This window comes from Diadema antillarum, unplaced genomic scaffold, assembly GCF_040938485.1.
Source record: "Diadema antillarum isolate AM-2024a unplaced genomic scaffold, OU_Dant_1.0 seq00000597_RagTag, whole genome shotgun sequence".
Classification (NCBI taxonomy): domain Eukaryota; kingdom Metazoa; phylum Echinodermata; class Echinoidea; order Diadematoida; family Diadematidae; genus Diadema; species Diadema antillarum.
The window spans coordinates 2,060,216-2,074,485 of record NW_027271528.1 but is presented as its reverse complement, the minus strand read 5'-3'; the positions used below and the strand labels follow the sequence as shown (position 1 = coordinate 2,074,485).

Genomic DNA, 14,270 nt, shown 5'->3' with positions numbered 1-14,270 from the left:
ACAAAAAAAAAGGATGGATTAATGAATTTATGGCAAGAATGTCCCAGCATGTAACATGTAATAAAGAATGTATAACACTTGGCTATTTCTTTCTTATTTCTATCTTTTGCCTGCTCTTCACATGTTGCTTCTATGGTAACGACTATTCTCAGTTCATTCGAAAAATCTAAGAGATTAAGATTCACTGCATTTCCTCTTTGCAATAGACTGTTTAACAAAAATTAATGGCAATATTTGAATGAAAATCCTTGCTTATACAAAGCAAAAGAGATATACACCATGCTCTCAGAGTTTTGTCATGAGGTTGCAATCATAGGGAAACCAAGGAAGGGGATTGAATCCCTAATGCTGGGGGTAGTGGGGGGGGGGGGGTGGGTCCCCTTTTCTGATCAGACTGCTGCAGAGGAAGACGAGGGTGACAGTCTGAAACCAAGGCTAATATCTAATAAGGAAGAAGAGAATTCATGCAAACTGCAGTGTGTCGGCCAAGGATAGGTTTAAAGAAATCATCTGAAGCTAGCTCAGGTGTCTATAAACACGTCAAGTTATTTTAAAGTGACTCACTAACCTGCTTTTCAAATTTTGCTGCAGTGGGCTACTAATACAAACACCGGTCATCATAAATCTACTCATACTCCAAAAAGATAAAGTCCACTGATAACATGAACGGTAATCATACAAATTTGTCTCATATGGAATGTGGCATGGAAATAATATAAACACACTTGTTATAGAAACCAGTCACACAATCCAAAACCCTTTACCATTGTGCTTTCATAGCTTTGCCATTCCAATATGCACCTCACCCTGTTTGGACTAAAATGCAGACACAACATTGCTTGGCTCATTTCCCAAGAATCCAGTCTACAGCCTCATACAGCAACGGAAGGGTTAACCCGTTACTAAATGTCTCGCTGGCTAATAGCTGCTGCAAATCCTCCTTTTCCCCCCAGACGAAGTACACACACAGCACACACCTGGGCCAGGCTATGACATCATTCCTGGGGGAAATACCTAATATGATTGGGGGGGGGGGGGGGGTAGGGAGAGAACTACGGCAAAATCTCTCTAGGTAGCTGCTAGGCAGGGCCGCAGCCTACCTGTGCATACACTCATCACTCCCCCCCCCCCCCCCCATCCCACTTTGTTAACAAAATCTCGCATTACAGCTAATGTTGTCTAAACAGCACATGGATGAGGGCTCATCGTGACACTGCTTATAAATGCATGGCGTCATGAAACTACACATACACCGTAGCATGAACCATTCCATCACAGGTGTTATGTTCATCATCCTGCCCTGCTAGTGAGAGAGATAACAATATTATATATTTCTCTTTCTTATAATGAAGGACATTTTTGCATGAAGATAAATCATTGCAGGGGTACAAGTGCACATTCCATATCCATCACAGTCTAAAAAGCTGGCAAAATCATCTATCCTCCCCATTCCATTTCCTGTTTTATCAGACACACAGTTTATAGTCCTGTCTGTGTGTATGTAATACATTGCACCACATGATACATGTATTTCTCTACTTGGAACACAAAACTGCAGCAAACCATATTGGCTTGAAATAAGGTTCGCTCATCTTGAACCATGGCCCACATTTCCTACCATAAATAATATTTACTTTGTTTGATGCTCATGTGTGCGATTCAACATCTGGTTTCTAGGCAGCTAATAACAGCCCGTTTGCCAAACGACTATGTACACCCATGAATCTATTAATGTCGTGGGGGATGATACCCCCGACATACTTATCTCGAAGGAATGATGAGATAAGACCTACTTCTCTCGATTTCTCTCTCACATATACACACATGCACGCACACACACACATAAGACAGGCACAAGAAGAAAGATAAGCAGGTTACTTTATCTTCTCCGGCTTGGCCAGATGGTTTTCTGCCCTACATCTACATGTGATATCTGAAGACATAAAGCACTTTGCTGGAGAAAATGCTGAAGAAAGATAGAAAGCAGATTGCTGTATCACCCACTTTTGGCTTGGTAATCTTCACTTTTTTTTTCTTCTTCTTTCTTTCTTTCTTTTTTTTTTGGGGGGGGGGAGTGGTTGCAGATCAATAGCTTTGGAGATGTGCACAGAATTTGGTGATAGACAAAAAAACTGTGTTTGTTGTTGTTGATCAGTCTGGCAACTTTTAAGCTATCATTTCTTTGGCAATATTCGGTAACATGAAACGCACCTCCGATCTACGGTTATGGCAAATAAATGCAGATTGTTACCATGTGTGAGCAAGCGACATTCGCACACATGCTGCCAAATGTACCAGCAGGGCGTAGCTTGTGGTCTGGTGCAGTGTCTTTGCCCTGTGTAAGTACTAGTATTGCAAATATGAATTATGTGAAGTGCATACTGCAGTTGTAGCACACCTGCATATTGTATTACATCTTTATAAAGGGGAACAACAGTCTCAACTGTAGTTGATTTTGAATGACAGCAATACAGTTCAACAAATTGATCAGTACAGGTTTGACATTTTAATAGTTATAATCTATACTGTGGAGATTCCTAGTGTGTATAAACTACTGTACATGGAGTTTCATTGTTTTTATCTATAGATACAGTAGGTCACCTAGCATTTGACACTATCCACATAAATTTGCACGGATTCTCTTGATTCAAGTGAAATTGACTCTACTCCAGATACCTATTACACAATGCATTCTGTCTTTACCCCCAAATCCAGCACTGTATATGTTAACTACCATATATTTCAATACCTTGTGATTTTGACCACTGAAAAAGATGTCTCTTCATTACTCAAGACAACCGAAAAAAAAGAATTGAGTTGTCACCAAAAGGCTTGCCACCTCTTCCACAAAGGGCACGACTTCCTCCAATCCCCTCATGTAAAATGCATAACTGCCACGGCAGATGGGTAAAACAATAGATCACATCAGAAAACAATACCCAGCACTGAAAAAAGCAAAAGAGAAGAGCTACAACTGTAGGTGGCCGCGCCTGGTTTCACTGCAATTAATGCAAGTCCTAAAGCCATAAATGCTTGTTTTTTCACAATGGCCCTACACCAGGCTGATGGATTGGACATTAAAGACATTATTTACCATCTGCAGATGAAATAAAAACCCAGCAATATAGCTTCAAAATAGTTCTAAAATGTGAGTTAGGGATAGAAACAACCAATGTAAAAATTTGAATGAGTATAATCAATGTTAAGTATTGTTAAATATACAAAATGTGAACAATTCTTATAATATAAAATGTTTCCAGACTAAACAGTTTACAGTTATGGTTTATTTAGAAAAATAGTGATATCTCCTTATATGTTAGGTTTTATTGCAAAATTCTTAGATGTAGGAAGTTTTGTTGTATAAATGCTGAGCTACACAAATACATCAAATGTGACATGTGATATCATGGAACATTTTTTTTTTATATTACTGCTCCCAATGGTAAACACGACATTTAACCCCTGAACTGCACTGATAAATTTGGCTGAATACATAATTGTAAGGTGCATTCACATTCATCTCTGTCTTTCGAATGAGCTGTCCCTTTTTTTCTCTTCTTCTTCTTCTTCTTCTTCTTCTTCTTCTTCTTCTTCTTCTTCTTCTTGTTTTTCATTCCAGTTCATTCAGCAGTGGGAAGAGGCAGCAAGCTAGCTATTTCTGCATACCAGTAGCAGTTTGACATTTATGGACCAGCGTATGGATTAGACTTAATCAGACATGAGCACTGTATTCCGTCCGGGAGTGAGCGAACAACCATTACAACATACAATTATAATATATTTAAACTGGAGCGTGGCAATGAAGTAAACTGTATTCTACTCATAAGATCAATATCCTTTGTTATAGGTCCTATGTTCTCTCTTGTGAGGTAAAATCTATAAAGACATTCCCCTTAATAAAAACTGGAGCATCATGCATACAAATGTATTTGACATTAATTTGAATACAGATATTACTTTGCATGCTCTCTCTCTCTCTCTCTCTCTCTCTCTCTTCTCTATTGTTGTCACATGATTTATCCTTCATCTGTCTAATCTTTTTTAGTGTTTCAGTATTTATGTCAGGGCTGCACACTAACCCATTTTTTCTGCCGGACCAACCTGTCTCTGTCGGACCGGTAAATGCCCCGTTTTACCATTTTTTGCCGGTCCGAACAGAAAATTTGCCGGTCAACAACAACAACCTAAAAAAGCGTTAAATGACTTGCAAACTTATTTTCTTGTTTTTTATGGACGTACCCCCCCCCCACCCATGTACATTTTACAGATTAATATTTTTTTTAAAACTTGCATTATTTATTGCACAATAAAATATAAAAATAAGTTGGGAAAAAATAGAATGTTTGTTTGTGATTTACAGTGTAAAATGATAATGAACAAAATCAGATTGTATCAAATGCGTTTGTGACTTTTTCTAAACATCGGCACACGAACTTGCTGCGTAACCTGCTCTTGGTGGTCAGTTGGATTGCGACGATTTAATGAATTATTTTAGCTGTGATATTTTCTGATGCACGCGCTACAAGGGGTTCTTTATTTTTCTCCCGATAATCTATTCGCATTTGTGCATGCGTTCTTGAAAGGTACACGACATGCAGGGCCGAATTCGCGATCCTTTTTGCGCCCATTTCCACCTCAAATATTAGCGGGATTGTGACGATTTCATAAATTACTTCGGCTGTAATATTTTCTGATGCAAGCGCCAAAAGAGGTTGAAAATGTGTCCTTTATGTTTTCCCGACAAACTCTTCGAATTTCGTAAGTGCGTTCTTAAAAAGATGCACCACATGGCCGAATTCATGATACTTTTTTCGCCTATTTCTACCTCAAATATCAGCGGGAGTGTGACGATTTCATAAATTATTTTGGCTGTAATCTTTTATTATGCACGCGCCAAAAGGGGTTGAAAATGTGCCCTTTATTTTTTCCCAATAAACTCTTCGAATTTCGTAAGTGCGTTCTTACAGATGTTCCACACAGCCGAATTCATGATACTTTTTGCGCCTATTTCTACCTCAAATATCAGCGGAATTGTGGCGATTTCACGTATTACTTCGGATGTAACTTTTTGTGATGCACGCATCGGCAAGAATGGTTGAAAATGCGTTCTTTATTTTTCTCCCCATATTCTCTTCGCATTCCGTACATGCGTTCTACGACACGGCCGAATTCACGATCATTTTTGCGCGTATTTCTACTTCAAATATCAGCGGGATTGCGATGATTTCATGAATAACTTCGGCAGTAATTTTTTATGATAAACGCGCCAAAACGGGTTGAAAATGTGTTCTTTATTTTTCCCGGATAAACTCTTCGCATTTCGTAATGCGTTCTAAACAGATATACGACACGGCCAAAAATCATGATTCTTTTTGCGCCTATTGTTTCCTCAAACTTCAACGGGATTGCGATGATTTCATGAATTATTATTCGGCCGTAATCTTTGTGATGCACGGGCCAAAAGGGGTTGAAAATGTGTCCTGTATTTTTCTCCCAATAATCTCTTCGCATTTCGTACATGCGTATACGACACGGCCGAATTCACGATCCTTTTATCGCCTATTTCTACATTAAATATCAGACGAATTGTGACAATTTCATGAATTACTTCAGATGTAATCTTTTGTGATGCACGCACCGCAGCTAGAATGGTTGAAAATGCGTTCTTTATTTTTCTCCCCATAATCTCTTCGCATTCCGTACATGCGTTCTTGAAAGGTATACGACATGGCCGAATTCACGATCCTTTTTGCGCCTATTTCTACCTCAAATATCAGCGGGATTGCGATGAGTTCATGTATGACTTCGGATGCAATATTTTATGATACACGCGCGAAAAGGGGTTAAAAATGTGTCCTTTATTTTTCCCCGATAAACTCTTCGCATTTTGTAAATGCGTTCTTAAAAGATACACGACACGGCCAAAAATCATGATTCTTTTGCGCCTATCGTTTCCTCAAACTTCAACGGGATTGAGATGATTTTATGAATTATCACTCGGCTCTATAATCTTTATGATGCACGGGCCAAAAGGGGTTGAAAATGTGTGCTGCATTTTTCACCCAATAATCACTTCGCATTGCGTACATGCCTATACGTCACGGCCGAATTCACGGTCCTTTTGGCGCCTATTTCTACATCAAATATCAGCGGGATTGCGATATGTCATTAATTATTTCGGCTGTAATCTTTTGTGATACATTCACCAGAAGGGTTGAAAATGCGTTCTTTATTTTTCTCCCGATAATTTCTTCGTATTTGGCGTTTTCAAAATTATACATTGCATGCAGGGCCGAATTCAATATTCTTTTTGCGTCTATTATTGTTTACTCAAATTCCAACGGGATTGCGAAATTTTCATGAATTACTTACTATTCGGTTGTAATTTATATGATGCAAGCGCCAAAAGGGGTTAAAATGTGTCCTTTATTTTTCTCCCGCTAATCTTTTCCCATTTCGTACATGCGTTCTTATCTACAAGGTATACGACATGGCCGAATTCACGATCCTTTTTGCGCCTATTTCTACCTCAAATATCAGCGGGAATGTGGCGATTTCATGAATTACTTCGGATGTAATCTTTTGTAATACACGCACCAGAAGGGTAGAAATGTCTTTTTTATTTTTCTCCCGATAATCTCGTCGCATTTGTGTATGCGTTTTTGATAACCAAGACGGCATGCAGGACTGAATTCAAGATCTTTTTTTTTGCGCCTATTATTTCCTCAAATTTCAACGGGATTGCGTTGATTTCATGAATTGTTATTCGGCTGTTATCGTTTATGATGCACTCACCAAAATGTGCCCTTTATTTTTTTTTCTATTTCTCCTCTATAATCTCTTCGCATTTCGTACATTATCTTTTGGAAGATACGACGCGGCCGGTCGAATTCATGATCCTTTTTGGGACGATTTCTACCTGAAATAATATGTAAGCGGGACTGCCATGATTTCATGATTTTTTTTTTCTCCCTAGTATTATCTCTTCACATTTTGTGCATGCGTTCTTAAAAAGTACACGGAAGGGCCGATTTCGTGATCCTTTTTGCGCCTATCTTCGTTATGAGAACATTCTGAGCGAATGAAAATATCAATTTGTGAAATGACTGTGCAAAATAAAAATAAACGCAATCAGACCCATTTACTGTATCGCTGAATATCGAATGTGTTTTTACTTTTTCTAAAAATCGACACAAGTAAATTAGTTCTAACATAACTGCTACGCTGCTGCGAAACCTGGATCGGATCGATCTTGCGTTAAGAAATCATAAGTAAAATGACCCAGAAATGCGTGCGCTTCTTTCAATGCTTCTTGTCTGGCATGACCGCCGATCGCAAGCAAACGAGAAGCAGTTACACTGTACATGCTTTGCATCGTTTGCTTTGCATGTATTGCATTGCATGGCAGTGCGTGAGCAGCGCCAAATGCGCAAGCGAACGCGAATGTAACTGGTCGACTGCTAGTATAGTGCTCAAAACTATGTTTACTGTACAAATTGCACCGGTAGACATAAACGAAAACTTGCGTAAAACTTGTTGAACAGTGCGATATCTTGCATTCTGTTTTTCCCTGATCGGGGCTGCTCTTTTCTTTTCTACTGACCCCACCAATGCTTTTTTTTTTACTGGTCATGTCGGACCGGTAACTTGTGGATTTCCTGAAAAGTTACCGGTCCGACAGTGACTTTTACCGGTCTTTGACCGTCGGACCGGCGCCAGTGTGCAGCCCTGTTTATGTTTTGTTTTGCTTTTTGCACCCTTCTATCTGCAAGGTTGAGGTTACTGCCAGTGAGCTACCTTGTGAAAGCCTTCACATTGTAAATTTCCTATTGAAAAGCAAAACAAAACAAAACAAAACAAAACACTGATCAGGGGAAGTATAAATTCAATGCTATACACTTGTTCAGCTGGTTCCACACAAAAACAAGAATAAAAAAGCTAGCAAATTAAAGGAGAAAGTGATGCATAAGGCATGTACGATGCATGTCGTACAGCCTGACCTGTGTCGAGCTTACAGACAAAACTGCGCGTGACTGTGAGCGCACTCATCTCTCACTACCCGGCTCTGATGAACGGAAGAGGAAGTGCCCTTGAAGTGCGCCGCTTGCTGGAACAATAGCCTCCCCCTGGTAACCATGGCAACTGAATCATGGCAATGGACATGCACTCTCCATATTAGTGATGCAGAAAAATGATTGAAATAGAAAAATAAATAAAATAAAATATAATGCAGTAAAGTTAAGCTTTCAGGCAGCATGGGAACAACTGCTCCATTTATTATTCAACTGATTGTTCCAGTGCTTTCTAATTGGTCCTCAGCGCATCATGTGATTAGGTGCAGATTCGCTGAACTGCATGCTATCAGAAACTACTACAAACTTGAATTTGTTCGGAAAGCCTGTAAAAGGTGAAATACTGAGGCCAAGGTCCATAATAACCACAGGTATGTTGCATAAAGGAGAGTAATTTATGTATATCAAGCAGAAGCTTTAAATATTTTTCTGTATTGGCACAAGAATTTTGTCTTTTTTGTGTGGTTAATTGCTCTAGTTACCATGGCAATGCTTCACTGAATTATATCTTAGCTTTTGAATTTTTCTACACATCTTCCCACCATTTCAAGGGAAGTGGTTATGGTTCCCTGTTTACACCTGAAAGAACACAAATTCTCCATTTGTCACGGTCGCTTCCACGCTGGACAATTCATCCATTATGCATTTGACCATGATTATTCTAAATGCCAAATGGTCGGGTTGATCCGAGTAGAATCCTCCTCTCCTCTGAGAACTGGAGGACTTGAGGATGTGCAATTTTTCACCAAGAGTTTTCCCAATGATTAACTGGATAGTTCAAATCTCATACAGTTTAACTGGGTTCTGCAAACTACTAAAAAGCACACAAAGAGATTGGACAGACATTTTCATCTATAGCAAATATGCTGCCTCACAAACACATCTGATCTGTTTTCTTCTCTCTTGTTTGTTTGTTTGTTTGTTTGTTTGTTTATTTGTTTTTGTTCTTCTTACAAGTGCTTTTACTGAAAGGAACATTTCTCAGTCAAATTTAGGTCATAAATGGCTGCATATTGTGTACTACAATTGCATTCAACATAATATATTGCTAAGGGGTGGGAGCAGGTGATTGTTTGTTGTTGTGGGGGGGGGGGGGGGTTATCAGAGGGTGGCATGGTACATATTTTAGAGTGAGATATATGTACTTTGCAATACTCTTTGACCTGTCTTCAAAAACAGACGCATTGTTTTTCGTTTACTCAGGGACTTTGCCCTTACAACAGACTTCCTGTGCGATTCGATGTTGGCCTTGAGTATACCATGTAATTCCAACCCGGGAGTTATTTTGGGTCTTCCTCCCTGTGTGGGGTTATACATGGCGCACCACGACCCTTAGGTAACAAAGAAGATTAAAAACGAAACCAAATTTTAGGACTACACTGTAAATTCACCAACTCTTCAACAGCATCCAGGAAGAACGGAAAGAACAAGATATGACACTGATTTCTGCATAGATTTAACCACAAATCATAAAATCATAAGAGTCTTTATGTGTGCATTTTTTGCAGACTCATCAATCTGATCAACGCATGTGGGGCAAGCTATACAAAAGGTTCTCCAGCTTTATCTCAACATTTCTTCTTACACTTTGTATGATCATGTACAGACCATCACTTTGGTAGATTTAAAGGACAAGTTCACCTTCATATACATGTAGAATATGTGAATGCAGCAATATTATTAGAACACGTTAGTGAAAGTTTGGGGAAAATCGGACAATCCGTTCAAAAGTTATGAATTTCTAAATTATCTGTGCAGTCACTGCTGGATGAGAAGACTACTACAGTGTATGATGTCACATGTGTACAACGATATAAGGAAAATATAAAGAGAATTTGACAAAATTTAATTTTTTGAAAAAAGTGCACGTTTCCTCAACCCGTCAATGATAAAAGGGTAATATTATTCCCCCTGCCTTCTGAAAGAGGCAAATCAAGTGTTCTTTTATTATGCGAGAAAAGTGAAAATATGTTGAATTTTCTTTATGTTTTCTTCATATCATTGTACACATATGACATCACAAGCTATAGTAGTCTTCTGATCCAGCAGTGACTGAGTAGAAACTTTAAAAATTCATAACTTTTGAACAGGTTGTCCAATTTTCCTCAAATTCTCACAGATGTGTTCTTCTAATATTGCTGCATTCACTCAATCCACATGTCTATGAAGGTGAACTTGTCCTTTAAAATCCAAATATCAATCAACTCTGTTTACTGTATAATGTTATTGCAACATACATACACATACACATACACACGCACACAAACATATACATACATTACATACATACATTGTACATGAATGTGTACAACCTCACCCCTGCATGCACACAATATACTCAGACAATGTTATTCATGATCATAGTCACTCATCCATGTTGACTGTTACAGTACTGTAGGTTCTATGTTTGCTTTCTATTGCTATATTACAGTCACGTGCACACACACACAAGTTTCTAAAATAAACCAATGACACTTCGGACATACCCTACTGGGTAGACCCAGACAAATTGTTACCAGGCATCTCTAGTACGAATTATAAAGTTGTTGTTTTCCACACTAGTAGCCACACAATAAGTGCTCAGCATATGGCAGTCAGATCTTTGGAGGCATGATTTACCACTTGCAGATGAAACAAAAACCCAGCTTTAGTGCTTCAAAATGAGTTAGGGATAGAAACCAATGTAAAAATTTGACTCAGTACAATCAATATTGAATAGCCCATTTCATACTGAATTCTGAAACCCCTATTGATTTTGTAATACACACGCCACCAGGTTCCCGTATGGAACAGTTTAAGTCTGTGCAAAATGTAAACAATAGTTATGATAAAAATGTTTCTACTCTAAACTGTCTACAGTTATGGCTTAGTGGGCAAAATAGTGATATCTCCATGTATTTTAGGCTTTATTACAAATATTGTGTACATATGGTAGGATGTTTTATGACACAACTGACCTACACACATGCGTCAAATGTGATATCTCAAACATTTTTTAAATCACTGCTCCCAATGGTAAATAGTACCTTTACGAGTAGAATGATTTTTAACAAAATGTGTTCAAAGAGAAACTGCATAATCACTATGTGAAGTTACATGACATACAATGCAGGCACTCCCATTAGTGGCATAAAAAGTAGACAAGCATGTTTATACCACAGCATAGCATGTGTCCCATATATTAATATCAAAATTGTAACATTATGTCATGTTTTCAAGGTGCAAGTACCCACTGGCAATGAAACAAAATTATAACATGTCAATTTCATATGCACGACTTCATATCAGTTTTTGGGTATACCTCCAGATATATCAAGACAAAATTAACAGACATATAGTTTGGACTGCAGACATATTTTTGCAGACATAACACAGATTTAAAAATAGGCCTATACTGTAACCTTACAATTCAGTGTCAATATGGATAATTACTAACATGCAGTCAATTGCATTACATTACAAAGCTTTAAAATATATATTGCTCACATACAAATGCACATGACAAAATCTTGAATTGAAACCAAAACCAAAACAGCATATACAAGCAAAAATCACATGTTTGTCATGAAACTATCACACTAACAGAATTCTATGGTATTAATGGCAAAGATGAAATAAAATGGTTTACAGCAATTTCATATGAATGCACACACATACACACACTAAGGCTGTCTAAAGAATGGCCCAGTGATCACAACAAAACCTTTCCGTACAGTAAACATCATATTTTCCCTTTAACGACCAGATCTAGGCAACCCCTTCTATTTACTTGTTATGCTTTTTTGGCCTGGCAGTGCAAGAGGGGAACTTGCTCTTGTTACTGCGGTTTGGCTCGCTGCCAGGTCGAGAAGGTGAACTCCTCGGCATCCAGCCGCTATTCAGGTCTGTAATCTATTTATCTGTCTCTGACAGAAGGTTCCCTGGTGAGGCTGGGGCAGGAGTCTAGAGCTTTAAAGGGAAAGATCCTGAACAGTCTTCCGCTGGCTAATTTGTTGTTGTTTTGGTTTTGGTTAGTTTTTGGCCTTTTTTTAAAATGAATTTCCAATGCAAAACTTTTTATGATTTATGAAGAAATGTGTGCATCATTCATCAACATTATTTTTCTTTGTCATTTATTTCCTCTTTGCCACAAGGACCTTGGCAGGAAATCAGGCATGCTTCAGGCATAATTCATAGTAAACATTGTTTATAATACAAAGGGGATTTGTGTGTCTGGATTTGTGTTTTAAGTGTTTGTGTGTGTCTGTGCTATGTGAGAAGAGAGCATTTGTACAGTATTATGACAACACACAGTATAAGAAGTGAAATTCTTTGAGACATACAGTGATAATGTAGACAACATGTGCTACCTTGCATCACACATTTTAATAAAACTAAGCAAACATCACCCTTTGCAGGTTAGTGTGTGGAGGTTTGTATACAAGTAGCAGCTGATGGTATATTATTGTCTGGGCCGCATATTCTGACAAAGATGTGTAGCACTCCCAAATTCTTGTCGTTGTTGCTCATTGAGCTGGTACGTTTGTCTGTTAACCAGTACTAAAAGCAGCAAGCCATGGTGCACTCTGCTTTTTCGTTACTGCTCTTTCTAAAAACAACAAAATGTTTACTCTCATTTCGTAACCCACAATACAATACTGTCCTGGGTAAGATTTGTTTATCCTTTACTTCCATCATTATGCCAGTTACTGGTACTCTGACCCATTGCACTTCATAAAGCAAGTCTCTTCCCTGCTTCTTTGATATGAATGAAATTCTTGTGACTAAATTTTACAGACACTGATCTAAATATACAGGGCACTCCCGTTATAATGAACATGGTTATCACCAAAATTTCTGATACAACAAAGTTTAACGAAATTTCGATACTTCCGGTCCAGAGGATCTCATTATAACGGGAGTCGCCTGTATTTCCAACTCCTCTCCGACTCTAAAATACTTGGCATTGAGATTGCACCCAAATGCAAACAGTTGTTTCCACAGCCTGGGAAAATGATAACAAACCCTCGGTATTTCAAAATAATGGCATATTGTGCTGGTAGCATGCAATTAGTCTTGAGGGGTCATACTGTTACGCTTGTATTAGGTACCAGTAAATAGCACGTACCATTGTCTAGTTTTACATGCCCTACATTCTTAGATCATCTCGATATCTTACAAAAATTGTTTTGTACCAGCATTTCCAATAGTCACAAATCCAAGTATTGCTATTTTCTCCCTTGTTTTCTTCAGGGGCTTTAGCATGATTTGGTGTTAATGAGACAGAAGGTTATGAAAAAGACCCGCTCAAGAAGAATATTGGTTTGTTCATTACAAGAGAAAGAGAGCACTGTTCCTAAACAGAGTGAACTTGACTTGGCTTTATTTCATATTTAGATACTCAATCAAAAGATAAATACATGTACATGCTGTATCTACACTGATAATGCTTGCTTTTTTGGACCATTATGTAATTGTGTAAACTTTTCCGTTGATCCCAACATTACCCACAGAGGTTCACTTTAATGAAGCATCAACAACTAGAACACAGTTCACACAAATTCTCATGGCATACTGTTTCTTCACCCGCAGTTTTGTCCACAACTTCACACTTTCACAGATTCACAAGCACTCCATCCACGCCTGCATAGGCTCACTGAGGTAGTCTCTCCAATGTGATTCTTACTGCTGGTAATTTCAGTTTGCATCACTCAAACTGACATGACCACATGGCAGATAACATTGTATGATGGAGCAACAAAATTGGGGGGAAAAAATGAAAAGCTTCAAATTCAACAGCTATCATAATCTTCATAAGAAAATACAAAATCTTTTTGCTTGCTCTTCAAGCTATTGGGAGGAGGAACGGTAGGTATACTTACCGCGACATAGCGTCCAACGCTGCGGGGATTCTGCGGGTAGATTCCAGCCACATGAGTCTGGTTCATGGTGTAGCCCTGGGTGGTGTACAACGTTGCCGACACATCGCGGTGCTGGGGGCTCATCTCGCGAGCGCGCTTGTAAGGCGATATTGCCTCGGGGAGCTGCTGCCCTCCCGGCAACCTAAAAGAGCAAAGACGAAGATAAGAAGAGACAGAGGAGAGAAATTAGAAATTGTGGGAGGTGCAGTGGTCTACCAGGCTGCATAGAGTGCTGTACTGTAAATGAGAAGGTCTAGAGTTCAAGACTCATCATGGTGTTTATTAGTATGTCTTTGGG

The 14,270-nt window shown here is 38.7% G+C and overlaps 1 protein-coding gene across 1 annotated transcript in view; it reads right to left on the bottom strand.

Moving 5' to 3' along the window:
• The window catches only part of LOC139735773 (uncharacterized), a 95,004-nt gene that overhangs the window by 49,802 nt on the left and 30,932 nt on the right, over positions 1–14,270 (bottom strand). Inside the window, exon 2 of the mRNA XM_071646524.1 lies at positions 13,934–14,114. Coding sequence (XP_071502625.1) covers positions 13,934–14,114 — 181 coding nt within the window. The remainder of the gene's footprint in view (positions 1–13,933; positions 14,115–14,270) is intronic.